The sequence below is a fragment of the Zeugodacus cucurbitae genome, chromosome 5, assembly GCF_028554725.1.
Source record: "Zeugodacus cucurbitae isolate PBARC_wt_2022May chromosome 5, idZeuCucr1.2, whole genome shotgun sequence".
Classification (NCBI taxonomy): domain Eukaryota; kingdom Metazoa; phylum Arthropoda; class Insecta; order Diptera; family Tephritidae; genus Zeugodacus; species Zeugodacus cucurbitae.
Genome location: NC_071670.1, coordinates 39,865,440 through 39,891,036, shown reverse-complemented (window position 1 = coordinate 39,891,036; position 25,597 = coordinate 39,865,440). Strand labels below are relative to the sequence as shown.

Here is a 25,597-nt window from a genome sequence, read left to right as displayed (position 1 = left end):
CCGTAATCTGTTTTTGATTTTTTTTAACCTCGTTTGTTATACAAGTCCTTTAAATTCATTTTCAATTAACGAAGTATTAAGACACAATTACTTTTATTTGTGTGTGTTCATATGTTTGGACAAAAAAAATTATATACGAAAGAGGAAATTGCTATGACACAATTAATAGCTAAGGATAGAATATATTTTGTGGAGCGCTGCCCCGTTTTACCCATAAACATCTTCGATATCCGTGTAAGGCCTTGCTTGCAATGCCATATATACACAACAACAACACAAATGTAAACAGTAATTATGAAAGGGCACGGACCTGCAGAAAACAGGCAAATAGAAAAAAATGTGTAAAATTGATATACCAACACGAGTAAAACTATTGTCAGCACAAACAATGATAATTGAAACTTCAGGCGTGCTGGTCCCAAGTGCTAAAAGATTACATCCAACGGTTTATGTTTTGTACACAAAAATATATACAAACATACATACAGAAGAACATAGGTAGTAGATAATGCGCGCAGTGAACCTCAGGAGATTGAGTCAATAGTATTGACGCTCAGTGAATTGTAAACAGGAAATATGAGTACCTGCTGACTGAGCGCACGAAAATACCATAAAGAACCACAAAGTCATGTATGAGTGTGTGGGCAGGCCATACATGCTCGCATTAAGAGCGAGGCAAACCTTCCGGGAAGGTGTCCGGGCATGTAACAGGATCGTGGTAAGTTTGCGTGCGCTCACTCAAACAAGTATTTTAGTATTTCTGTGGGAGAGGCGTTTAAGCTGAGATTTCAATGCCGTGATATGTAGCAGGTTCGTCGATACGTGATTTTTGTACACAGAGCGCGCTCTTGCAGAGGTCGCCAAGCACTGCAGATCATTTGATGCCAGCAGTGCTCAGTCAGTCTTACATTTGAACGCTACGTGTGCGTTTAAATAAAATAAAACTTGCGGCTTCTAAACACCGGCAAAACGAAAAAAAAAAAGTTTTTTAGTTTCGCAGCAAGATGTCTGCCACAACGAGCAGTGGCGCAAGCAGCGCAAGTGATAGTTCCGTAACGGATGCTGGTGATACCAGTTTGAAATTCGCCAATAAAACTCTGCAAGACTATGAAGTTATATCGGTGATCGGCAACGGCACCTTTGGTACGTGCTTCAAAGTGCGCGACAAGCAAACGGGCGAGCTGTACGCGTGGAAGGGCATCGACTACGATGAGTTGAGTGAGTCGAAGAAGGCATCGTTGGTGTCCGAGATACGTGTGTTGCGCCAGTTGCAACATCCGAATATCGTGGAATACTATCATCATTTGGTTAATCATGAGGCCAAGTCGATATTTATTGTTATGGAGTGTTGTGAAGGTGGCGATTTGGCGCAGCTCATAAAACGTGCGCGTGGCGAACGTAAACGCTTCGAAGAGCGTTATATATGGCGTGTGCTTTTTCAGATTTGCAAAGCGTTGCAGGTGTGCCACAACAAGATAAGGAAAGGCACCATTCTACATCGTGACATCAAACCGGCAAATATATTTCTCGATGCACAAGGCAATGCTAAGCTGGGCGATTTCGGTTTGGCGCGTATGCTGCGTAAAAATCAGGATTTCGCTGCCACATTCGTCGGCACACCCTACTACATGAGCCCGGAGATTGTTAGGGGTTCGCGATATGATCGCAAATCGGATGTTTGGGCCGTTGGTTGTCTTGCATACGAAATGTGTGCTTTGCGCACACCCTTCCAGGCGGCGAAATTCGATGAGCTCAGCTTGAACATTTCCAATGGCAAATTCAATCACATACCGTCCGTGTACACCAGCGATCTGCAGGAGATCATCGCTTATATGTTGTCAGTGGATAGTGAACAGCGTCCCAGCATTGAGGTGATAACGCGTCACCCGACCGTTGTGCGCAACATAACTGAACTGGGTAATGACTTTCCAACGCTAATCAAAGCTGAGCTCGATTTCTTTGATGTCGATGAAATGCCCGCAGCACGTTGTAAACTGCAATATAGCCCTACTATAGACCTATCGAGCACTATGTATACGGAACACAATAGTTTCAATGAGGATTACGGACAACGACGTTTGAGTGTTGGCTTTACGCCCGATCTACGTGCCGAACTCTTTTCCTCCGTGAAGCGGCATTTGAAGCCTAAATCCATATTTCAACATTCCGATCCTGAGCTCTATGAAAGCATACAACACGAACTCTATACGAGCGTACATAATCAGACACCACTGCGTCCGCCAATACCACCGCCGAAACCAACTTCGCATACACGCACGTCGGCCAACATTTCTGTGGACGAGCTTAAGAGTCCCACCATGATCTCGGAAGACGTCTTTAATGAGGCGTTGCAAGCACGTCTGCATGCCATACGCGCACACGAGTCGTTGCTAAAACATAAAGAGCATAGCTTGGATATGCGCACGCAAGAATTGAATGAACGTGAGAAGCGCTTACAGCAGTTGGAATGTGTGTTGCATAAACGAGAGCTTGAATTGGTAGCGAAAGAGCAGGCTTTAGCAACGGAAGCTATGCAAGCAGTGCAGCTAAGCGAAGATAACGCGCGTTCACCATCACCACCCCCTATACCGCCACGCAAGTCCAGCGTTAGCAAGCACGATGAGACCTACTGCAGCATAGAAGACACACAACTGGAAACACCGACAATCGCAAAACTCAATTTACCATTCACCAAGTCGTATCCCTCACTGCGTCGTGTCACATTCCAGTCGCCACAAACGTTTACAAATTACAGCATTGATGCTATTTCTAACGATAGCGCGCATGCGCAGCATACTGTAGCCACTAAAGTGAATACTAAACGGCAACCCATGGAACTGCAAAACAGCGTCTCCAGTAAAGATAGTCGGGAATCGATTGATAGCGGCATCGCGGCTAATTCGACAACAACGATAACAACAACAGCAACCGTACCACCTACACGCCGTCGTTCGTTATTATCTGCACTCTTTGGCATACATCGCAGCAGCAAAGACACCGCAAAGTCCGGCAGCAATCAGCTCAAAAATAGCGTTGACCATAATAAAGCCAACCAACAACCCGTACCAAGCTCACCAACACCCAAAACGCGCATGCCATTTGCACCACGCGCCGATCAGGTGCTCGCTAAATGCGAAACATCGGAGCTGAGCAATATTTGGACTAAAGAACACAAGCGTGCAGCCTTTGACCTCTTAGCCGCTATGAATGCGGGTCAATGTGGCGCAAACGATGCAACCAAATCGAACAATGTACAATATAATGGCTCCACAACGCATATTACTGGCAACAATCCGACAATTGGACGTCAGAAATTCAGACAATCGACACGTGAACGTCACAGCGCCACTTTGCGGCGCCACAACCACATGCGGCGCTCGTTAATGATGCCGCCGCAATCACTCGCGCATGTTGCAGCCGCCAGCGCCGGTGCTGCGGTGACCAGTACACGCAGCAGTCTTAGTAGCAGGGAGAAAATGCTTGTTTAGGGAGTAGTGAGATGAGTTTCCTGTAAATTTTTTCGAAGTTTTTCAATAATCAATTCCTCTTTTAAAAAACGGTGCTTCTATGTACCGTCTTTGCTGGACTGCTTACGTCGAAGCCCTAGATGCCATAAAATCGTGTTTCTTCTAAAGACAAATCATTAAATAACTTGTTATACCAACCCGTTAAGGGTTTATTTTAATATTTATAGGCGTAATTTTGTAGTTGTGATGCGTAAGAAGTTCCCTTGGTCTTTGAGATTAAAAAAAAAAATGTTTTCATGTTTGTACTATATCTAATTTATAATTTATATTTAACTGTTAATAAATACAGATCTTCATTCTCGAAAAGCGCTTAATTTATTTTTTAGGTTATTTTTTGGGTAAACTTAGATACTGGTTTTGATTTGTAAAAAAGAGTCAAATTTAGCGTTTTGGTTACCTATTTTGTTAGAAAACCGTTTATTAATATACATAAGTAATCCGTCTTCAGATTATTCTTATTGCTGCACAAAACATCTTCATGACTTTAGCACATTTTAAAAGAGTTTAAGCGTTTCACAGAACCATTGACTTGCCTGTTTTCCTTTACGCTAGTGTCTTTTTATGTAACATATCTTTCTCATCCGCGTGCTGTTTTATCCCGATTTCTAAAACAACTCTTTGCAATTCTTCTCCTCTTTTGTTATTGTTGCAGTTTTCGTTGATTCTTTCAAAACTACCTGCGTAAAATTTACGCTTGAACCCAAGGGAAGCAAACGTTACTTAACGTCGAGGACGAGGTTCGTTAAGAATTCAGCAACGAGCCTCTACCTACGCACACACATGCTTACAACTAAAGGAAACAAGTTTTATTTTCGACACAAACGGCTAGTTAACTGACTGTAGGTCATAAATCAGCAGGCACTTGTGGAATCTAGAGACAAGAAAGTATGTAAACTCAGCATGTAGCATGCAGCTTCATTACAGATGCAAGAAATAGTAAGAGTCATGGTGCATTGGTCAAAATCGTATTGCGCTTGTTTGTGGTCATCGGACAGTATTTGTTGGTTTTATTTGCACCACAAAGTGTTCGAATATTGTTAGGGTTTTTGTGCGCGCACACATGTGTATGTATTTATCAGAGATATTCTTGAGAGTATACAAAAACGTTGTTGATTGGTTTATGATTTTCCATACAAGTTTATTTATTTATCTTTTTTAGTTTCGTGACTTTAACCACAAATAAGTAATTTGTATACAGTTTGGCCCTTTTACTACTACATATGGGTATAGAAAGTTTGAAAATACATACATATGAACAAAAATATGTGATGTATACAGATGTGTGTACTTCTTGTGTGTTACATACGCCCATATACAGGCATTTTCCAAAAAGGTAATAAGTGTTTATTTGTTTACCTTTTTCCGTCGTATCTACTTATCCCAGTTTTCATCATTTGTCAGCAGTATTAGTGTAAACAAGTTGTGGAAAGCTGAAGGGCGAACTTCTTCCTATGTTCACTAATCACGATTTTCTAAGTAAATAGTTTAGAAATAGTGACAAGAAGTTAGAATGGTCATTTGGGTACACAAAAAGAAAAGACGTACTAGGTTCTCGTAGGTGCAATACACTCTATACAAACATTATAGATACTTACATACACATACGTAGCAAGTAACTACTATTGTACTAAAGCTTATAATTCAAGAAGTTGCCTGTTAGATTCACGAGCATGTAAATGTAATGACTGAAAGTTATAACAGAGCTTTCAAATAAAATTGCATTCAAATATATTATCCTACACATACATATGTAGTATAAATTTTTCAGATGTATTTATTGCTTATTTTATCAGTATCAGCCGCTAAGTTTAGACGTGTTTTTATACTCTCGCAACAGAGTATTATAGTTTTGTTCACATAACGGTTGTTTGTGTCACCAAGAAATAAAAGAGTTAGAGATGGGGTTATATATATATATAAATGATCAGGATGACGAGTGGAGTTGAAATCCGGATCTGTCCGTCCGTCCATGCAAGCGATAACTTGAGTAAAAATTGAGATATCTTAATGAAACTTGGAACACATGTTCCTTGGGACCATGAGAGGGTTGCTTTCGAAAATGAGCTAAATCGGTCCACTGCCACGCCCACAAAATGGCGACAACCAAAAACACATAAAGTGTCATAACTACGCCATAAATAAAGTTATAACAGTAAAATTTGGAATAAATGATCGCACTAGGAACGGGCATATTTGTATGTAATTTTTTTGGGGAAGTGGGCGTGGCCCCGCCCCCAAATCGGTTATTTGTATATACCATGCAGACCAATGAAGCTATATAAACCAAACTTTCTGCAGTCGATTCTCTTACGCCCCACCACACACCATGAAAATAGTTGTAATCGGATAATAACCACGCCCACCTCCCATACAAAGGTTAGGTTGAAAATTACTAAAAGTGGGTTAACTCACTAACGAAAAACGTCAGAAACACTAAATTTCACATAAGAAATGGCAGATGGAAGCTGCACTCAGATTTTTTTACAAAATGGAAAATGGGCGTGGCCTCGCCCACTTATGGTTCAAAAACCATATCTCAGGTACTACTCGACCGATTTCAATGAAACTTGGTTTGTAATAGTTTCCTTACAGCCCAATAATATGTTGTGAAAATTGGCCAAATCGCTTCACAACCACGCCTACTTCCTATATACCAGAACTTTGAAGACGATCTGATTCGTTTACCTTACAATAAGCACTAGTGAAGATATCGGTGCAGAACTTTGCACAAATACTACGTTTATGGTGTGGCAGCCCCATTCTAAAAATCGCCAAAATCGGACCATATGTTTTCAAGGCCCCATATATCGAACATGAGGACCTCGGTGCTTCTAACCTAATATTAGGGTTTCCAACTTTCAATGGACTTTATATAATATATATGAAGAAAATGTGGGTCAAATTGTGTATTATATAATATTAATTAAGTTAATTAAAATATTATTAAAGTTATATAAAATGTTCGGTTACACCCGAACTTAGCCCTTCCTTACTTGTTATGAGCTATTTTTTGGGCGATTTTCAAGTTTACACCTTCGCTACTTTTTCGTGAATTATTGGCCAAAAACCTCTAACCTCCATATTCATCAGACATGACTCCGTGTGACTAGCTAAAGCTTATAAAATAACGAAAATCAGTATATGTATATTCCTGGATCGATTTTTGCCACCAAGCTATATTGTATTCAAAATTTTACGTCCACTTAGGAGCAAGCTTCGCATTGAAATGTTATTGTCTGCTTTCCTGTGTGCGTTATGCGATGCTATAAATTTCTGCAAAGTTTTGTTCCGAGATCTTCACTGGTGCTGAATCAGATGGACTTAAAATTGTAGTATAGTCAAAGTAGGTGTGATTGTGGATCGATTTGCCCATTCAAACTATAGGTTAGGGTTGCTCCGGAAATGGTTCGAACAGAATTTCGTTGAAATTGGTCGAGTAATTTCTGAGCCACGCCCATTTCAAATATTTTATATAAATTTGAGTGTAGCACTACCATCTTTATAATGAAATTTAAAGTTTCTTCACTGGTGCTGAATCAGATGGACTTAAAATTGTAGTATAGTCAAAGTAGGTGTGATTGTGGATCGATTTGCCCATTCAAACTATAGGTTAGGGTTGCTCCGGAAATGGTTCGAACAAAATTTCGTTGAAATTGGTCGAGAAATTTCTGAGCCACGCCCATTTCAAATATTTTATATTAATTTGAGAGTAGCACTACCATCTTTATAATGAAATTTAAAGTTTCAAGTGGTTCTCCTTACTGAATTAACATTTGTATGGGAGGTGAGCGTAGTTATAACCCCATTTCCTTTATTTTAAGATTGTATAAGGAAGTAGCTACAGAAAATGACTCTAGAGGTTTGGTTGATATAACTTTAGTAGTTTACGAGATATGTACAAAAAACCTTGTACGGGGCGATCCACGCCCACTTTACCAAACAAATTACATCCGAATATGCCCCTTCTCAGTGCGATTTTGCCCATCTAAGAAAGCTACCTTCTTATGGGGCCAAGGAACACGTGTACCAAGTTTGATTAAGATATGTCCATTTTTACTCAAGTTACAGCTTGCAAGGACGGACAGACTGGCGGACGGATGGACGGACAGACAGACATCCAGATTTCAACTATACAACTATATTTCAACTATACGCATCCTGTTAGAATACTTGTTGTAGTATTTCTAAAAATGATTTTTACTACAAGAGTCTTTGGTCCAAGAATTTTTAATTCAATTATGGGGTTTTTTCACATAATAGAGTAATGTATTTGTTATTCGTAAAATTTATCGGTCGTATTATGTTTGTCTTCTTGATCGATGTTCAAAATAGCAGGGTTAATTTCACATTGAGTCCAATATTTTTGTTTACATCTTTGAAATAACATTATCTAGTCCACGGCAAGATGTCTTGGGAGATGAGAAAAACGCGCTGAGTTTTCGGAATTTGTAAATAAAAATTTGATCAAAAGAAATATATGATTGTATAATATATATTTAAAAAGAGTGGTACTTACATATTAACGTCATCGCGCTATTTGTGTTATGGATACCTCAGATTTGGTTCGACTAGGGTTATTTTATAAAGCGCGGCCAAAGTCCGCGAATGCAGAAATTAGTTCTAGGCAAAAAAAAAAAATGAAAACCCCCAGGTTATTTGCACTTTCTAATAGTCGACAACTAACGACTATCCGCATACTGCAAGCCGAATATTATTATTCGAATAATGCCCTATCCGGTTAATTCGGTTAGTCGAATACCAAGATTTATAATGCATACATATGTGCATATGTATATACAAATTAGGGCTCTTAAAATTATTCGATTAACCTGAAAACCGATTATTCGAATATCCGATTTGTAACCGCTCGTACGAATATTAACCGGTTAGTACTATTCGATTAGTCGCAATGTTACGACTATTCGAATAGTCGTTCTACTGCGGTTATTCGAATAGTTATATTGTCACTATTCGAATAAATGAAAATTGTTTGAAATCCATGCAGCCTTTGATGTTTGTTTGTTTTTACTTGTGAAAATGTCAATTGTGCGCATTTTACCTGTTTCGCATTTTTCAATAAAAATATAAATTTAATGAACTTACACTATTCGAATAGTCGACAACGAACGGTTAACCGGATAGTCGGAAATGAGCGGTTAATCGAATAGTCGATGACTGACGACTATCCGAATAGTGCAAACCGAATATTATTATTCGAATAATGAATAATTCGATTAATTCGGTTAGTCGATTAGTCGAATACCAAGAGCTCTAATACAAAAAGTTAAAAAAAAATTCACTAGTAAAATATTCTTGAATATGAATGAACTCAACGCAATTTTCTTGTCAAAAACTCTCAAACCAAGAGTTAATTGAAATCTGATTAGTTTCAGTCTAAATATGAAATATTAACTTTCAATTTACAATCACTTTTAATAGCTAAATATTTGCCTATACAAATGTTTATAAATTCTATGCTGATCCGACTTTCCGGTAGTTAGAATTGTAATATTGATAGTTATAGTGCTATCACCATCAAACATCGTCGAACTCTCTCTGAATGTTGTCGTCTTCTGAAGATTTTTTTTTCTAATTAAATTTCAATTTCATTTCTTCATTTAACTTCCATCATTTCAGTCAGCTCTTTTAAACCACAGAAGAACGCGCTTATTCATTTCGTTTACAACATTTGCATTTATTTAAAACACAAACTTTCTTATTTCACATTTCTTTTAATGGTACTTAAAGTGGACAATTTTTTACTTATAAACGCCATGGTAGTTACCAAGATGGAGGTTTGCCTTCTGAACCGGCTGGACGAGCATAGAGTGCGCTCTTATCACGGAACAGTACCATACGTTCGGTTTCCTTCTTATCTAAGAAGTGGCCAATGGCAAAACCAATAAAGGGCAACACAGCCCATACATAGCGTTTGTCCAACCCAATCATATTGTTGTGTTCTGTTTGCTCACTGAGTCTGCCTAATCGGTTAATAATTCTTTGCTTTTAGCAAGTAGACGTTGTTGTTCTTTCCAGGCACGTGTATGTGTCCAGTCGGCTAATATCGTTGTTACTGTAAATGTGGGGAAGAATATCACTGCTCCGTACTTCCTTGCCAAGCGGGCTACAGTCATAACACCTGGAAAGAATGAAAAATGTCAGCAATGAAGCAAAATTACGTAAGTGTGCTAGCTAGCGTTTCTTGCGATTTGCCAACAAAGCATATTGAGTTTGCATGAAATATTGTAATACTGTTTTTCTTTACTAATATATTGCAATAAAATTAGATGAATGTTTAATATATTTTCACTAAATTCCACACAATTGCTTACACTTTATTTAGTTGCGACTTGCGCTACACACGAACAGAAAAACAGGGAAATGAAATGTCAATCCATAGTTAGCTGTCAGTACAATCAGCTGTGCATACAGTTGGTGCAAACTGTTTTCAGACATTGTTTGGCACAGGGTGTTTCTGAATATAAATAAATGAATAAACTGTTCATTACATATATTTTTTGAATTTTATTATTTTAAAATGTGTTTAATATTATTTGGTTTAAAATTGTAAGACTATTTTACTTATTTATTTTTGTGTTTTTTATTAATTATTGTACTTTATAATATTATAGTCTAAAAAATATTAACTTTAAAAATAAAAACTCTATCCACATTATCTTACAAATAGAAACTTTATGAGTTGAGTTTTATGAGATCATCTTTCTTTCCTACTATTAAACTCAAGTCTTTTTTATCCTCCTCATCCGATTTTTAAGTCATAAAATCATTGGGGTTTGAAATTGAATAATGAACTGTTTGTCTCACTCCACATTCAATCTATATTCTAAGGTCCTATATTTTTTGAACGTTAGGGTTTCTCGCCATTAAGAGTAGTATCTCTGGAACAGATAGAAGTATCCACGTACCCAGAATTCTTCACAAAAAGCCAATGTTCTACCAACTGCTCTGTCCTGAGGTTATCAAGCCAGTGTTAAGATTGCTTTTGCAGATCTTTTCTGTTGGTTCTGACTGGATACAGTTAAATCTCTACTTCGTCTATGTAAATATGTATGTATACGATCATATCATTTTCATAATTTTGTGCAATTTTTATTTATCGTCATTGGAAAAAAATTAATTTAATTGTTCCTAAGATAAATGACACATTGAATTTAGAGGTTACATTAAAAGCAAACAATTATATTAGTTTTATAAAAAAAGCATTATCTTTTCCTATTTCTTTTGGCTCGCACGACTTAAAGCTCGCTTGCGCAAACTCAATAAGTGTTTGAAAAATAAATTGGATACGAAGGGTTCACACGTTGCGTATCTCATGACTGCACAGGCTATCTGTATGAATTCATGCGGTAAATAAGCGGCCGTTGTCGTAGTATAACCTAAAATACGAAGCGCTGATGCCACATAGGTGTCGGGGGTTGGGATCATAAAGCTCGCCTTCTTAATCTTGCTCATTTTGGTTGCAACAAAGCCCGGTTTGAGGCATTGTACTGTGATACCACTAGCGCGATATTCCGTTTGCAAATCCTCGCTAAACTTAATGACGAAAGCCTGCAAAAAGATAGAAAAAAGCGGAAGATTTTTTATAAAGGATTTCAAAACTTGTTATTTTTATTCTTACCTTAGTTGCACTGTATGCGGTTAACAGTGCGCTTGGTATACTTCCGGCTCCCGACGATAAATTAATGATTACGCCTTTCTTTCTATTCAACATCACGGGCAAAACCAAGGCGCACATATGCGTCACAGAGTGTATATTCACCGCAACGATATCGAGCAAGAATTTCGGATTTTGTTGGTAACAATCGAGGAAGTACTCTGGGTGTGGGTAAGAAATACCGACATTATTCACGAGCACGCCAATGTCGAGACCTTCAATACGCGCCTTGATCTTATCGTAAATTTCAACGCCACTTTGGAAATCAACATCGATGATTTTGGTTTCTACTTTATACTCATTTTCTGAAATGTACAAAAAAGCAATATTTAAAAACTATATATTAAAACAAGTAAGGAAAGGCTAAGTTCGGGTGCAACCGAACATTTTATACTCTCGCAATTTATTTAGATAATACAAAATTTGGCCCATATATTTGCCATAAAGTCCAAAAGGATAACGAAAATCATCATGTATGAGGGTTGACGTAATTCCTGCTCCGATTTAACACATTTTCACCACTAAGCTACACTATAAACAAGACTATATGCTCACTTAATTTTGTTAAGATATCTCACATATTAAGCTAAAAAGCCCATCGTATTTTTGAAAACCCTAAAAATTACATCCAGACATGTTCCTTCCCAGTGGGATCCTTTGTACCCAATTTTACGTTTATAACTTTATATATGGCTTAGTTATGACACTTTATAGGTTTTCGGTTTTCACAATTATGTGGGCGTGGCAATGGTCCGATTCCGCTCGTTTTCAATAGCATTCCTTCTATGGTCCCAAGGAACATGTGTCAAAGTATCTCAATTTTATATAAATCTATACTAATATTGTAAAGCTGAAGAGTTTGTTTGTTTGTTTGTTTGAACGCGCTAATCTCCGAAACTACTGGTTCGAATTGAATAATTCTTTTTGTGTTGGATAGTCCATTTATCGAGGAAGGCTATACGTTAGCAGGCGATTTTCGACAAATACTTCCTATTATTCCAAAATCAACAACGGCGGATGAATTGAATGCATGTCTCGAGTCATCGTATTTGTGGCGGTACGTGAAAACCACACGATTGACCATGAATATGCGAGAGTTCCTGCAATAGGATAGCACCGCAGAAGAACTGTTAAAAGTTGGGAATGGGCAAATTCCGGTAGATTTTTCAATGGTTTGATATCAATTCCACCTGCCAATTGTCAATTCACTTCAACGAAAGATGAACCCATCACGAATGTATATCTAAATACATTGGCCAAAATTATAAGTAACTACGATTGGTTGAGCACACGCGCAATTTTAGCTGCCAAAAATACCGATGTCGATGACTTAAACTATACGATTCAAAGTCAAATTCCGGAAGATTTGTGTTCATACAAGTCCATCGATTGTGATGAAATTGAAGACAAAGCCGTGAATTATCCAGAAGAATTTCTTTGGATTTGTCTGTCATGCCACCGCATCCTTTGCGTCTCAAAGTTGGATGGGTCATTATTATAGTTCACAATCTTCATGCGCCGAAACTCTGTAGTTGAACCTGACTGATTGTGACGCATGTGATAGTTGCAAGAATTTTGAAAGGGACTTACAAGGGGACAGAATGCTTGATTTCACGAATTCCTTTGAGTTCCAAAGATTCGCCATTTCAGTTCAAACGTATTCAGTTTCCAGTGGGTCTAATATATGCGATGTCAATCAACAGTCACAAAAGACAGTCGCTGGAAATGTGTGGTAAATTTGGAAATGCCATGTTTTCACACTGCGAGCTATACGTGCAGGGTTCACGAGTTGGAAAACCATCTTCTCTGTACATTTACGCAGTGGAGCAGAAAACAAAGAATGTTGTTTATCATGCTGCGTTACGTGGAAAATATGTAGAAAAATCGCAAAATAACACTTCTCAACAACACTCTTTACTTTTCAAAACAAATACTTTCACGCATGGTAACGACTGCGGGATCAGCCAGTATAATATAAAACAGACCTCAGAAGAAAATCCTGAGTTCTTAAAGAACTTTGATTTATCATATCATTTCGTGAATTCTTGTCCAAAAACAAAACTGTAATGATGTCCCAGCCTCCTTATTCGCCAGACATGACTTCTATTTCCAAAAATAAAGAGAACCTTTAAGGATCGTTGTTTTACAAGCATATGAGCACTGAAAGAACCAAAGGCTATCCCGAAACTCGATTTTAAATTTCCCGTTACTTTTTGAACACGTCTCGTGCTGTAATCATAAAATGCCTGTAAACATTTTTCGCTATATCAATAATTCAGCGAATCATTCGCCGCTTGGTGAATATTATCCTCCGTGTATTGCCACTAGATAAGAATATTCGACTCGTCTCCAGTTCTTTTACAATGGGCAGTACGTGAAAATAGTCTTTATATTTGATAAATGATTCAAAAATCTTCGCGACCGAGATCCATTACGGAAGTATGGAGAGTATTACTTAGTTGTTTTTTGGCATCACAATGGGACCTTTTGCTGTCCAAGTGGGACTCTACGTGACACTTGTCGCGAGGTCAGCCTCATGTTACTTTAAAAGCGAGCTCTATATTTTTTTCGGATTTTTTCTTGTTTTTTTTTCTAGTGATCTAGTTGTCCCGAAAGTGTTTAAAAACACTGACTAAATCTTCTAGGCATTTTTATAATAATAGCTGTACTTACCGATTTCCTTCGCTAGTTCTTCCAATTTGCTCAATGTACGGCTGATCAACACTAAGCTGAATCCTTGCTTCGCGAGCTGAAATAAATGAAAATTAAATAAAATACATATAAATCAGCTACTAATTATAAAATAAATAAATAAAAACCAATAACAATGATTAATTGATGCTAAAAAGCGATTATTTTGCAAATATACACAGTCAATATGTAATTAAGGCTGTACTTTGGCTTTCTCAAAAAGCCTAATGACTTTTAACACTAGTGCTCTTCAATGCCCTTTGTAGTATATATATACATGTATGTATGTGTGCAAATACTGCTAAAGTTTAATACCAATTCATTACTTATGCACATATTATGTATATATTTTTTTTGCTTGACTTAATTGCATTACACTTTTTCGTCTGCATGTGTGTGTGTGTGTGCGTGTGGGGTTTTGCGCTTGCGTCGGTGAGTGCATCTATCATCTGACTGTTACGTTTTTGCATTGTCAGCGCACATTTACGTAAAGTTTGTTGTTAGATTTGCTAATATTTGCCAAAGAAACTGTTTTTATTTTCTTTTACTGTTTAGCTAAATCATTTCACGCAAATGCAGTTATGTGTACTTGACATTGAAAACAACTGTTGGAGTGATATGCCTTTGAAAAATTGCATAATTGAATTGGGTGTAAAATTGCAGTTTTCGATTTGTTATTTCTCTGGTCGCCCTTTTTAGTGAGTTGTTATGTATGATAACCTAACCTATCCTAACCTAACCTAATTCTGCCTAGATCATTATTTGTTAAAATGTTACTTATAAAAAATGTAAAATTTTTTTTGATCAATCTGAAATGTTTTGTTGAGAGATCGCTAGTTGGTTGTGAGATAATTTTAAAATCATAAATGTCTTTCACTAGTGTTAATCTTAAGACCGTTATCGAGGTTGTTGGAAGTATGAGACTTGGAATAACCTACAAAACGACATTATGCTAGAGAAACGTTCCGTGAGATTAATGGTGTTTTGAGGGATGGTACTCTTATCACTTCGAACTGCGGAGAAATGTTTTCGACGATTCAGAGCGGGTTAAAACAACATCATGGATAAGCCAGCCGGCGGAATACCTGTGACGACGATTACCGAACAAATCATGGAAAACATCGAGTTAGACCGGCATGTGGCATCTCGTGGCATCGACCAGGAGATGAGAGTTAGTCACCGAACCATTTTAAACCATCTGCAGAAGGCTGGATACACAAAAAAGCTTGATGTTTGGGTGCCGCATGATTTGACGCAAAATAACCCTCTGGACCGAATGAACGCCTGCGATCACTATAACACTTTTTATAAAGCATTGCATTAGGAGCAAAAAAGCGGAAGGGAAATATTTGCAAACCTAATATGAATGCTCTTTTTGTAATTTTATCAAACTATGAGCTGTTAATTTTCATAGTTATAAAACGATTTAACTAATTTGAGCAGCTTGCATAAAGAAAACTTCTAAGAATATATGACTTATCCCATCTCAATGCATTTAGTTCCCAAAAACTACTAGATCTTCACTTAATTATATCATTTTAATTTGGCCAAAAATATGAAATTGATTTGGAAGATTCCTTAACCAAACTGAGTACCATAAAGTGGGTCGCCTCCTAGCGTTACATTCTGGGTAACGCTAAATGACCTGCAGCCTTCACGGACTTTGTTTCTAGACCGACACGGACAATGAATTAGGATTGTTTTGGAATTGATTGAAACTGGTGGTCGTGGTATACCGCTACCTAAATATGCGGGGGTGACACCCTTCAAAAATGGCTGGTGGCTTAATGCCAAGGTCTCCGTCCCGTTAAAACTCTGGCAGGCCTCAGAGTACGTTCATCTCTCGTCATCATTAAGTTGGCGTGGGAGGTGTAGTTTGAGAAGACTCCCTGTTTGTGCTGGTCCGCTCTGAACGGGTTGCCTCATAAGGGCGGGCGTCAACCCTTGCTATGACCTCTTAACCGAGTTAACCGTGGGACCATTAAAGGCGACTACCTTCCGGGAGGTGGATAGCGGCTTTGAGTGGAGACCCGTTAAAAATTAATTTTATTGAACCTACAAAAACGGACGAGGAAGAAGGAAAGTCGGAACCGGCTTAAAAACGGACAGTGTCCCGGGAGGGTCACTGCCGGCGTTGACGGAATCGTCTGCCGCGAAAGGCAGTGAAAATGTCCTTTCGCAGGTACGGTAGCAAGTTAGTTGATGTCGGCAGAAGTTTGCCTTCTGTATAAGGAACGGTGTTCTTGGTTTGAGAAGTCTGGAAATGGACTAAACTCGAGGCGGTGCTGGGGTATGGCTCCCCGATTTCCAATCTGTGATTATCATTTCATACGATAGTTGGATAGCTTCTCATTGATATAAAAAAAAATGTATTAAATATGATTTCAACGCTTTTAAGCTGGTATTTATCAGCGTTCAAATAAAAATTGTAGGAATAAGTTGTCAATAAGTTGTTTTTAGAGCCCCCTTTTCATATACCTTATCATTTTAATTTTTTTTAATAACTTTTTTAACTTTTTATAATTTTTTGTCATTAAAATGCGTCGATGCGTAGGAGACTAGGCGTATGCACAAATATGGCAATAATACAGCTAGAACAACAAAACCTAACATCGTCACCTATGGGACGTGTTTCGAATTACAATTTAGGCCCCTTAAGTTCAGCGTATACTCAACTACAAAGCGACGAAAAATAAGTACTAAATAAGCATGCATTTATTGGAAATAGTATAATTGACAGTGGCGAGTCGAGCCATGACGGCGAAAACTACAGCCTAAGTATTTAAGTGAACTTCGCTTATTTGCTTTCAAAATTTGCATAGACTGCAAGCACTTGAATTGTATTGAGGGGAAAACAATTCATTAATTTTAATTTTCGCCTGCATTACTTGATCCGTGGTTAGCGGTGTCGCACTGGATTTGGAATGCTTAATAGAACTTAATCGTATATGCACAAGTAAGCAGTGGTGGAACAAGCCATACAATTAAAGGGGATTCCGATGTTATTTTTTTATTTATACTTAAATATTTGTTTTTAGTATGGGCTGTTCTTGCTTTTATTATTTTCAAATTCCTAATTTGTATGTTAACTCTTAATAATACTCATTCTATCGTTAATATAGTTGTTATTATGGGGTTTCAGGATAGGACCTACAATTGATCTATATGGTTATAGTAAAGGTTGTCTTCTAGCGTAGTTTTTCAAATATATTACTATTATTACAGCAGTGGTTGATTGGGATAAGTGCCTGACTAATAGCCAGTCCCAGGAAGCACATTCAACTAACCCCAATATTTGTTCTAAAGACGGTTGTTCCAAGAGCTATTCCGAAGCGGTTAATAACTTGTTGGATTCTGAATTTTGAAAGGTCTAGTAAAAAAATCCAAGGAGGCGAAGCGAATGGGTCTGGAGGTGAATGAGGACAAGACGAAATATCTCCTGACATCAAGCAAACAGTCGGCGCACTCGCGTCTTGGCTCACACGTCACTGTTGACAGTCATAACATCGAAGTTGTAGATAATTTCGTATACCTGGGAACCAGTATCAACAACACCAACAATGTCAGCCTCGAAATCCAGCGCAGAATAACTCTTGCCAACAGGTGCTACTTTGGACTGAGTAGGCAATTGAACAGTAAAGTCCTCTCTCGACGCACCAAATTCAAGCCCTACAAGTCACTTATCATTCCCGTCCTGCTTTATGGTGCAGAAGCTTGGACTATGTCAACATCAGATGAGACGACACTAGGAGTTTTCGAGAGGAAAATTTTGCGCAAGATTTACGGACCTCAGAACATTGGCAACGGCGAATACCGCAGACGATGGAACGATGAGCTGTACGAGTTATACGACAACATTGACATAGTTCAGCGAATAAAAAGACAGCGGCTACGCTGGCTAGGTCATGTTGTCCGATTGAACTAAAACACTCCAGCTCTGAAAGTGTTCAATGTAGTACCCGCCGGATGAAGCCGTGGAAGGGGAAGGCCTCCACTCCGTTGGAGGGACCAGGTGGAGAGCGACCTGGTTACACTTGGAATCTCCAACTGGCGCCGAACTGCGAAGGAAAGAGAGGAGTGGCGCACTCTCATCGATTCGGCTATAACCGGCTAAACGGTTGAACGCCAATCACATACATACACAGTAAAAAAATCCACTATTTTTACAAAAAATTGTTGAAATGATTCGTTTTAGGTGAAATATTTGGTTAAGGGCTACCATTTTGTAGTTAATGTTATAATGCCACAAAAAACCCGAACTTGCGACTTTTTTTACCAGGTAGTAATCACTTGGTGTCACGTCCGGACTAAAAAGTGGAAACTCAAGAACTTCAAAATCGAGCTCCCGGAGTTTCTGGCGAGTCGATAACGACGTGTTCGGGCTAGTGTTGTCTTGATGGAAAATTATTTCACTTCTAATAGATTAAGCTGTTCGCTTCTGGGCGATTTCTTTCTTCAGATGGTCTAATTGTTGACTGTATAGGTCCAAATTAAGATGTTGGCTGTAAGTGAGTAGCTCATAGTAGTTGATTCTCTGACAATCGCACATAGCAAGACCTTTCTGACCGTTCATCAAACATTACCGAGTTAAGAAATCACAAAACTGTCTGAGAAGAGTTTTTGAATATTAAATCTTATCTTTTTAACGCCATCACCCGATCGAACTTATATAATAGAACGTAAATTTTGAAATCGTATGAGTAATAGTATGAGTACTGAGTAGCTTAAATGTTATTTGAGAACAACACTGTATATATGTATGATGTATATCCACATAAAGATTTTTTTTCTTATCATAATCGTAATAATATTTATCTGTATAACATTCGTCCGAATTTCTATTATCTCACTTTAGAAATTTCTATGTAGAATTTAAATAATGTTAATCTCATTAATTTATTAAAAAAAAAATCGCATAACATACCGCTTTCGCATAAGCTTTTCCAATACCATCAGTACAACCAGTGATCACTATAAGAGAAGCGAAAAACAGCTGATTAATAAAAAAGTAATGCGAAGCTGATAAGAAGCATGCAATTAAAATGAAGCATAGATACGCGCACTTTTGACAAAATAGACTATGTAGAAATTACATTTTTTTGTTATTCAACTATTTAATTAATCTGTATTAAAAAGAGAATTAATTAATTAATTTCTTTCTACAACAGAGTGCCAGCTCTGCTGTAATATACACATTTTTTTCATTGTAGTAATTTTCGATATTAAACACTGGTTCTCTTGTCAAAAGTTTATAGTATCCGCGTATATCTTTGCTTTGCTTATCATCTTATCAAACAATGGTGTACGCCAATGGTGACTCAAAACTAACCCGCCCAACCGCCCATGCGACGTATATTCAACTTTGGTCCCAATAGTGCGGGTCCAATGATATTTACATAAGCCCATGGTAGCAATTTGCTGACAATTTTGAAGCCCACAAGCCCGAGGGCGACACTGCCGAAAAACTGGAACGCCGTTATATTATCCAATGCCATTTTTGAAGGGCGAGTAAACTGTTATTTCTGTTTTTTTTTATTATTATTTATTTTATTCTTATTTGTAGACTGCTCCACCAGTAGCACTTGGGTCAGCAGTGGGAAGCTAACTCTGTGAATTTTTAACTTTTCACTTCGAAATTTTTTTTCTGCAAACACAATTCCGCGTGCGCCTTCGTCAATGTGCGTTTCCGTAATGCCGTGTACTGCGCTCCAGGTTGTGTGTAGCTCGGGAAAAAATTTGAAAAATCGATGATATTGAGCAGCGTCGAAAAGTCATATGCATGCAACGCTCGTCCGTCACATTTACAAGCACAATTGTATATTTTTTTTATTTTCGAATATTAGTTCTTCAGTATTCTATGCATTACCATATGCGCTCGCAGCCGGTGTACTCAATAATTGTAAGCGTTTTGTCGCTATATTTTGTTTAATTGAACTAAAGTGCTGAACTCGGCGATTCGCTACGAGCATTGTGGCACACATACTCGTGGTTGCATACCCACATATCTACATATCTACATACGCGTACTATGTGCGATTGGTATGGAAATCATTGTTGGCGCACTATTTTGTGCGAGTACACTTTTCAGCTGCTTTCGGTCGTTGCTTCTCTTTATTTGGTCGTCCCTACGACGGGTGTTTGTGTAATCGCTTTCATTCATATGTTGTTGGCGCGGCGCGGAAATTCTCTGCGCTCGCCAGCAAATCTATATCGCACCACTATCGCTGCGCACACACACACACAGAGAGTTGTGCGCATGTATTTTGAGTCCACCCCATGGATGGCGTGTCGCTGTGCATAAATATTCACATATTTGTATGTCGCGCACGTTGCCACTAATATATGTACAGTGCGTTGCAAGAATGATCACATAATTTTTTTGAATAATTAGATATTGTAAGCTATTTATTGAATTTCATGGAATTAAACCTTTATTTGTGTTAAATTAATTTTTTTTAAATTTTTTTAAGTATACGAGAGTTGTTTTCGATTCGCAAAACCTCAGCTCGCGAAGTTTGAGCTCTGCTCTCTTAAAAAAAAAAATTTGACAGCAACAACAAGTTTGCGTATAACTCATTAAAGTATAAAGAGCTATTCCATCTCTTCTTTATTATTTCAGTCTATGTAATTTATATCAGTTGTTCTTCGATTCGCCACTTTTAACTCGCTAATTAATTGAAATTATACTTAATATGCTTTCTACTATTATAAATAACATATAAAAGTTCTAAATCTTTTATTATTTTCTTTTTAGGTTAAATTCTCTACAAGGAGGGCTGAAAAATTTTGAGGAGAGTACCGTAAGCGACATATAAATACTTTTATTATGAATTTCAATATTTGAATTTAAATTATATGCAACATTTCATGTTCGTCTCGTTAAATCGATCACCTGTGTGGGAGATTCAAGAGTGCTGTTGTATAAAATGTGTTTGTAATGTCATTTGTGCAGTCGCTGGAAAGTTCTAATGCTTTTGATTATAATATTCACCAAATCAAATACAGTGGAACTTCTCAAACTCGAATCACCATAATCCACAAAAAAACTTCGAATTAGAGAGACTTCGAGTTATAGAATTTTCATTAAAACATCAAATTTTTCAAAAACCTGTAAACTATAGGTTTAAACCCAGTTTTATTTATTTACTTTGCATAAAGTATTATAACCTTAAAACATAAATTCTGTAATTTTAACTGTTACAGTTTTCTATTATTTGGCTCTTGACGTCTGTATACCATGCCTTTGTTACATGATTTATGAAATCCATAAGTGTAATATCATATTTTTTGTTCACGTCCATACGATATAGACTCTTTTAAAATCATGCCTCGATAGTAAAATTTTAAATTTTTTAATTATACCCTGGTCGAAAAGTTCGATTTATGGAAGGAAATTTGTATGAAATTTGACTTCTATTGCCCATTCAAAAGTTCGAGTTATGGAGAACTTCGAGATAAGGAAGTTTGAGTTATAGAAGGAAATTTGTACGAAATTTGACTTCTAAACGCTATTGCAAAATTCAAAAGTTCGAGTTATGGCGATCTTCGAGTAATAGAAGTTCGAGTTATGGAAGTTCCACTGTAATTCTTTAATAATAATTAGCTAGGACCTTATACAGTATTTCCTTTTTTTATTAAAAATATGATTTTCCAAATTTGAATGACATAATTCAACAAATCTTTAAGTTCCCAATATGAATTCTAAAAAACTTAATTTTTTTGAATTTCTTTCATTATTTCTTTAAACAATAATTTTCGTGCTTCTTGTACTCCATTATCTTTATATTACTATAATACAATACATAATCACCAAAAAAACATAAGCAAATCGTAAGCGTTTATTAAATATAACGAACTTTTTTAGTGTAGCTCTAATTTATGCAACGGAAGTTGGTGCGGATAATAATTTGTTTACATACGCACACAGAAACCCCAAAAACGTCAGTCACAGTTTGATATGCACTGCAGCTTTGCAGTGGCTCTTCAATGTTATGCAAAGAAAAAGGTTCGAATCTTCGCTTATCTTGTTTTCAATCCATACAGTGGTGGTCGAATATTATATAAATATACATAATATACAGTTATGTTTTGAATCTGTGTGTGTGTTTAAACATTTAAGATTTCAACTTTCAACATAATCCTGAAGGCATATGTACAGGAGTGGACAAATGAAACCCATAACAAAACAATTGAAATCAGCTAAACTCTCCAAAATGGACCAATGTTGACTCTTATTCTACTATTTGGTACTGATCAATAATTTTAAGCTTTTTTTATAAAATTCAACATTTTTTTAAATCACACATTTCTTTTGATCTTTTTTCAAGTTATATTTTTAATTCTGGTTCGATATTATATGATTTCTTCTCTTTCTTCATATGTCTTCTTCATGTTGTTCGTTAAACCGACGACTTACAAATCTCCGATGTTCGTTCGTTTGGTTTTCGTTAAAACGAATATTCGTTATTTCGGAAAACTACTGATTGGTCCTCAAAATTATAATTTAGTGGACTTTTTTTTTGCCTTAATTGGCCTCTTTACAAAATTATTTTAATGTTACGAAGTTCTTAAACTGTCACGTTCGACATTGATCTATTTGGACTGAGAATTTTAAGGGTAATTCTATAGTACAAAAATGTATTTATTTTTTATATTTTCAAAGTTTAACTACAGTTGAACTTCCCTAACTCGAAGCAACATAATCCACAAAAAACCTTCGAGTTAGAGAGACTTCCGAGTTATCGAAAGTAATTTGTATGAAATTTATCTTCTATTGCCAATTCAAGAGTTCGAGTTATGGAGAACGTTCGAACGAGTTATGGAAGTTCAACTGAATTTAAGAATACGTCTACAATAGGATTCAAATCCATTTTGGCTGGGTTAAATTTATCAAGTTTTCAAGTCCTTCTAGACTGACTGATTTTTCTATTGAAAAATTTAGAAAGTCAAGTCCTTCTAGACTGACTGATTTTTCTACTGAAAAATTTGTCTATTTTATAGATGTCTCTGTCGTTGGTACTAGTTTCATCTCTGGATTTGAATTTTTAAATTTTTTTGGTTTTTATTATTCAAGCAGTCTCTATTTTGTGAAAAAGTTGTAGTTCCAACCAAATTGCTAGGAGAGTTGGAATCGTGGGAATAGGTCACGTGGTAAATTATTGAGACCCACTATTTCATCAGCTGCTAATTTGTTTAATTATTTTCTGTATTCTTCTAATATTGATAAATAAGTTATAAAAATGCATAGTAAAAATATTGGTTGTTGTTTTTACGACACTTTATATATGACTATAAATTCTAGCCTCTACAACAGAATATCCCCTGAACAAACTCGTTTAGAACTTCGTTTTACAAATTTTTAAATTTTTCCTTTTGTGTTTCAAATGGACTTATTGCTCATTCAATATTTTTAAAAAGTATTTATGAGAGTCTACTTTATCGAAGACATAAGACTGAGGTATGTAAGAAATTGAAATCTTGCAAATCAATTTTCCATCACCACCGAGTTTATAGACATTTGGATTAACTTTAGATCTTGTATTGAATCAAAGAGCTCCAATTTCGAGGGCGTGAGGTACAATCAGAAATACTATTGCATATACACATACATAGGTCCACTAGTTAGAGCAATCCTCAAGCTCGAGCTCAAATTATGTCTTAAGCATTCAGTTCTGCATTCAGTTCTGTCCAAGCTCGAGCTCAAATTATGTCTTAAGCATTCAGTTCTGTCCGAATTTAGTCTACCCTTACTTATTTTATTTATTTACAGAATTTAAACTCGATTCATGCATACATATGTACATATGTACGTGTTTTCCCTCTATCAAAGCTTTTATGTAAATACTAAAAACTCAAAGCTAACCGAGGTCCGACCTCACTCACATGCGAGATCATAATTTCAAAACATAAACATCAAATTACGAGTACAGCGACATAAAGTGCACCTATAAAATGGTTAACATGAGCTAAATGCCATCGGCAGCTGTGCTGTGCTGACAGCGGGGCAGATACCGATACGCATTCACTTAGTACACACACTCACATAAACGGGACTCATGCAGATTAGCTGTTTTGCATAGGCGAAATTCCACAATTCAGGCATACGCACTCGACGAGTTGTTGTTGTTGCTGTTGTTATGGCATGTGAGCCTATATGGTATGATATGGATGACATGGCACACATATGGCTGTGCATACGAGTATGTGTGTCTGTATGTTGGTATATCGGTTTACAAGCTAAACGTGTGTTCGAGCGACTAATCCGCCGATGAACTCCGGCAATGGACGGACGTTGGGTGCGTCCACAGTTTCCTGCCTTTGAAATGTATATTCTGCGCTGTTGGCCATTTTTTTCGTTCTTGTTGTTGTCTGCGCAATTGTTGTTGCTGGGCTGTGTGATAACATTAGCTTTCAGCATCCTTGAAAATGTTTTCTGCAAAATTTATTATCGTGTTGTGGTTTGATGCTGCTTTGCCGCGTCTGGCTCTGTTGCTTATACCAGACTTTTTGTTGTTGGTCTGCATTTGTTATTGTTAGCTATGTCAGCGTTCGCGCTTGTCAATGTCGTTGCTGTCAAGTGGCTGCCCGCGTTGGAGTCTAGCTCACTAGTTCTTTGTCGCCTGTGAAAGTATGAAGGCGGCGCGCATGCAGCAAAGTAAATAATTTCTTACAACTCTGGCAATACTCACACACACTCAGACACCCATAAGTCGCGTCGCCATTTTCACTTATTTCACTTCAATTCATTTCTTAGCGCCTTGCCATTTCTTCCCCTCGATTTTTTAGTTTGTATAGGGAATGCAGTTGTTACCGTTAAATCACACCAAAGGAGTTCATAAGTAACTTCGATTGTAAATTCAAAACCCTCAAACTGGTGTCATTGTCGTGGATTTCGAGTCATGAGTAGTCTTTTTGTTAGAATGGTTCGGATTTGATGCTTATATGTGTTAATAAAAAAATATCTTCCTACTATGCTAGTCAACTCTCACTCACAATTTGAAAATCCGAGTACAGGGTTTATTCTGCCCTGTATAATAAATGCTTTTTTTTTTTTTAGAAAAGAAAAGGCTATTAGTCCTTCTAGCCTATCAAGGCGAAGAGTTTTAACTCAGATGAAGGCCAGGTCTACCTAACTGGAATAGAGCCAGACTGTCACCAGAATTAGTAGAATTGCTCTAAAGTGCAATGCAATAGTCATCGTTACTCGTGAAAAATGTGAAGAGCAAAAGCTTTGTCAGGAGAGCTTATCAAATCCAGGGTGATTAAAAGTGAATCTGCTACTATCGGAATTGGGATTTCAGTCCAATTGGGTCAAACGTTTATTCTTGTCAAAGGTTTCTTACGAAAATTCATTCACTTTGCCAGAGATATACAGTGGAACTTCCATAACTCGAACGTTTGAATTGCCAATAGCGTTTAGAAATCAAATTTCATACAAATTTCCTTCCTTAACCCAAATCACCCTGGGGTTGCCATATGGCAACGCGCAATAGTCTTGCTTAATATGTCCACAAAATTCCAAAGAATGCAGATACCGTTATCTGTTAGCACGTGGCTGTTGCGTAATTGATCGCGCTTTCGGCAGCATTCATTTGCTCGTCAGTTTTATTTGGTTCGTGGTCGTGAATGCATTGCAAAGTGTATACAAAATGTGGAGTGGGGAAAAACGTGAAATGGAAAAGTAAGTATATCTAAGATATCGAAT

General features: G+C 37.2%; 5 protein-coding genes across 5 annotated transcripts in view; 2 read left to right on the top strand and 3 right to left on the bottom strand.

The window, feature by feature from the left end:
* The window catches only part of LOC105215508 (uncharacterized), a 360,283-nt gene that overhangs the window by 2,746 nt on the left and 331,940 nt on the right, over window positions 1-25,597 (top strand). The window contains exon 2 of the mRNA XM_054232144.1: window positions 20,648-20,693. The gene's annotated coding sequence lies outside the window, so the exon portion shown is untranslated. The remainder of the gene's footprint in view (window positions 1-20,647; window positions 20,694-25,597) is intronic.
* On the top strand, window positions 933-3,833 carry LOC105215510 (uncharacterized). The gene has a single exon (XM_011189457.3). The coding sequence runs from the start codon at window positions 1,005-1,007 to the stop codon at window positions 3,486-3,488; it is 2,484 nt and encodes an 827-aa protein (XP_011187759.2). The 5' UTR covers window positions 933-1,004; the 3' UTR covers window positions 3,489-3,833.
* LOC105220649 (uncharacterized) lies at window positions 9,202-9,476 on the bottom strand. Its single transcript, XM_011197085.3, has one exon. The coding sequence runs from the start codon at window positions 9,474-9,476 to the stop codon at window positions 9,309-9,311; it is 168 nt and encodes a 55-aa protein (XP_011195387.1). The 3' UTR covers window positions 9,202-9,308.
* On the bottom strand, window positions 9,202-9,661 carry LOC105220650 (uncharacterized). Its single transcript, XM_054232176.1, has one exon. The coding sequence runs from the start codon at window positions 9,659-9,661 to the stop codon at window positions 9,509-9,511; it is 153 nt and encodes a 50-aa protein (XP_054088151.1). The 3' UTR covers window positions 9,202-9,508.
* LOC105215509 (very-long-chain 3-oxoacyl-CoA reductase) lies at window positions 10,613-19,791 on the bottom strand. The gene is made up of 5 exons (XM_011189456.2): window positions 19,223-19,791; window positions 18,818-18,864; window positions 13,876-13,951; window positions 11,167-11,507; window positions 10,613-11,096 (listed from the first exon to the last, which is right to left on the bottom strand). Exons 1-5 carry the CDS (start codon window positions 19,386-19,388, stop codon window positions 10,761-10,763), a joined length of 966 nt encoding a protein of 321 aa, XP_011187758.1. The 5' UTR covers window positions 19,389-19,791; the 3' UTR covers window positions 10,613-10,760.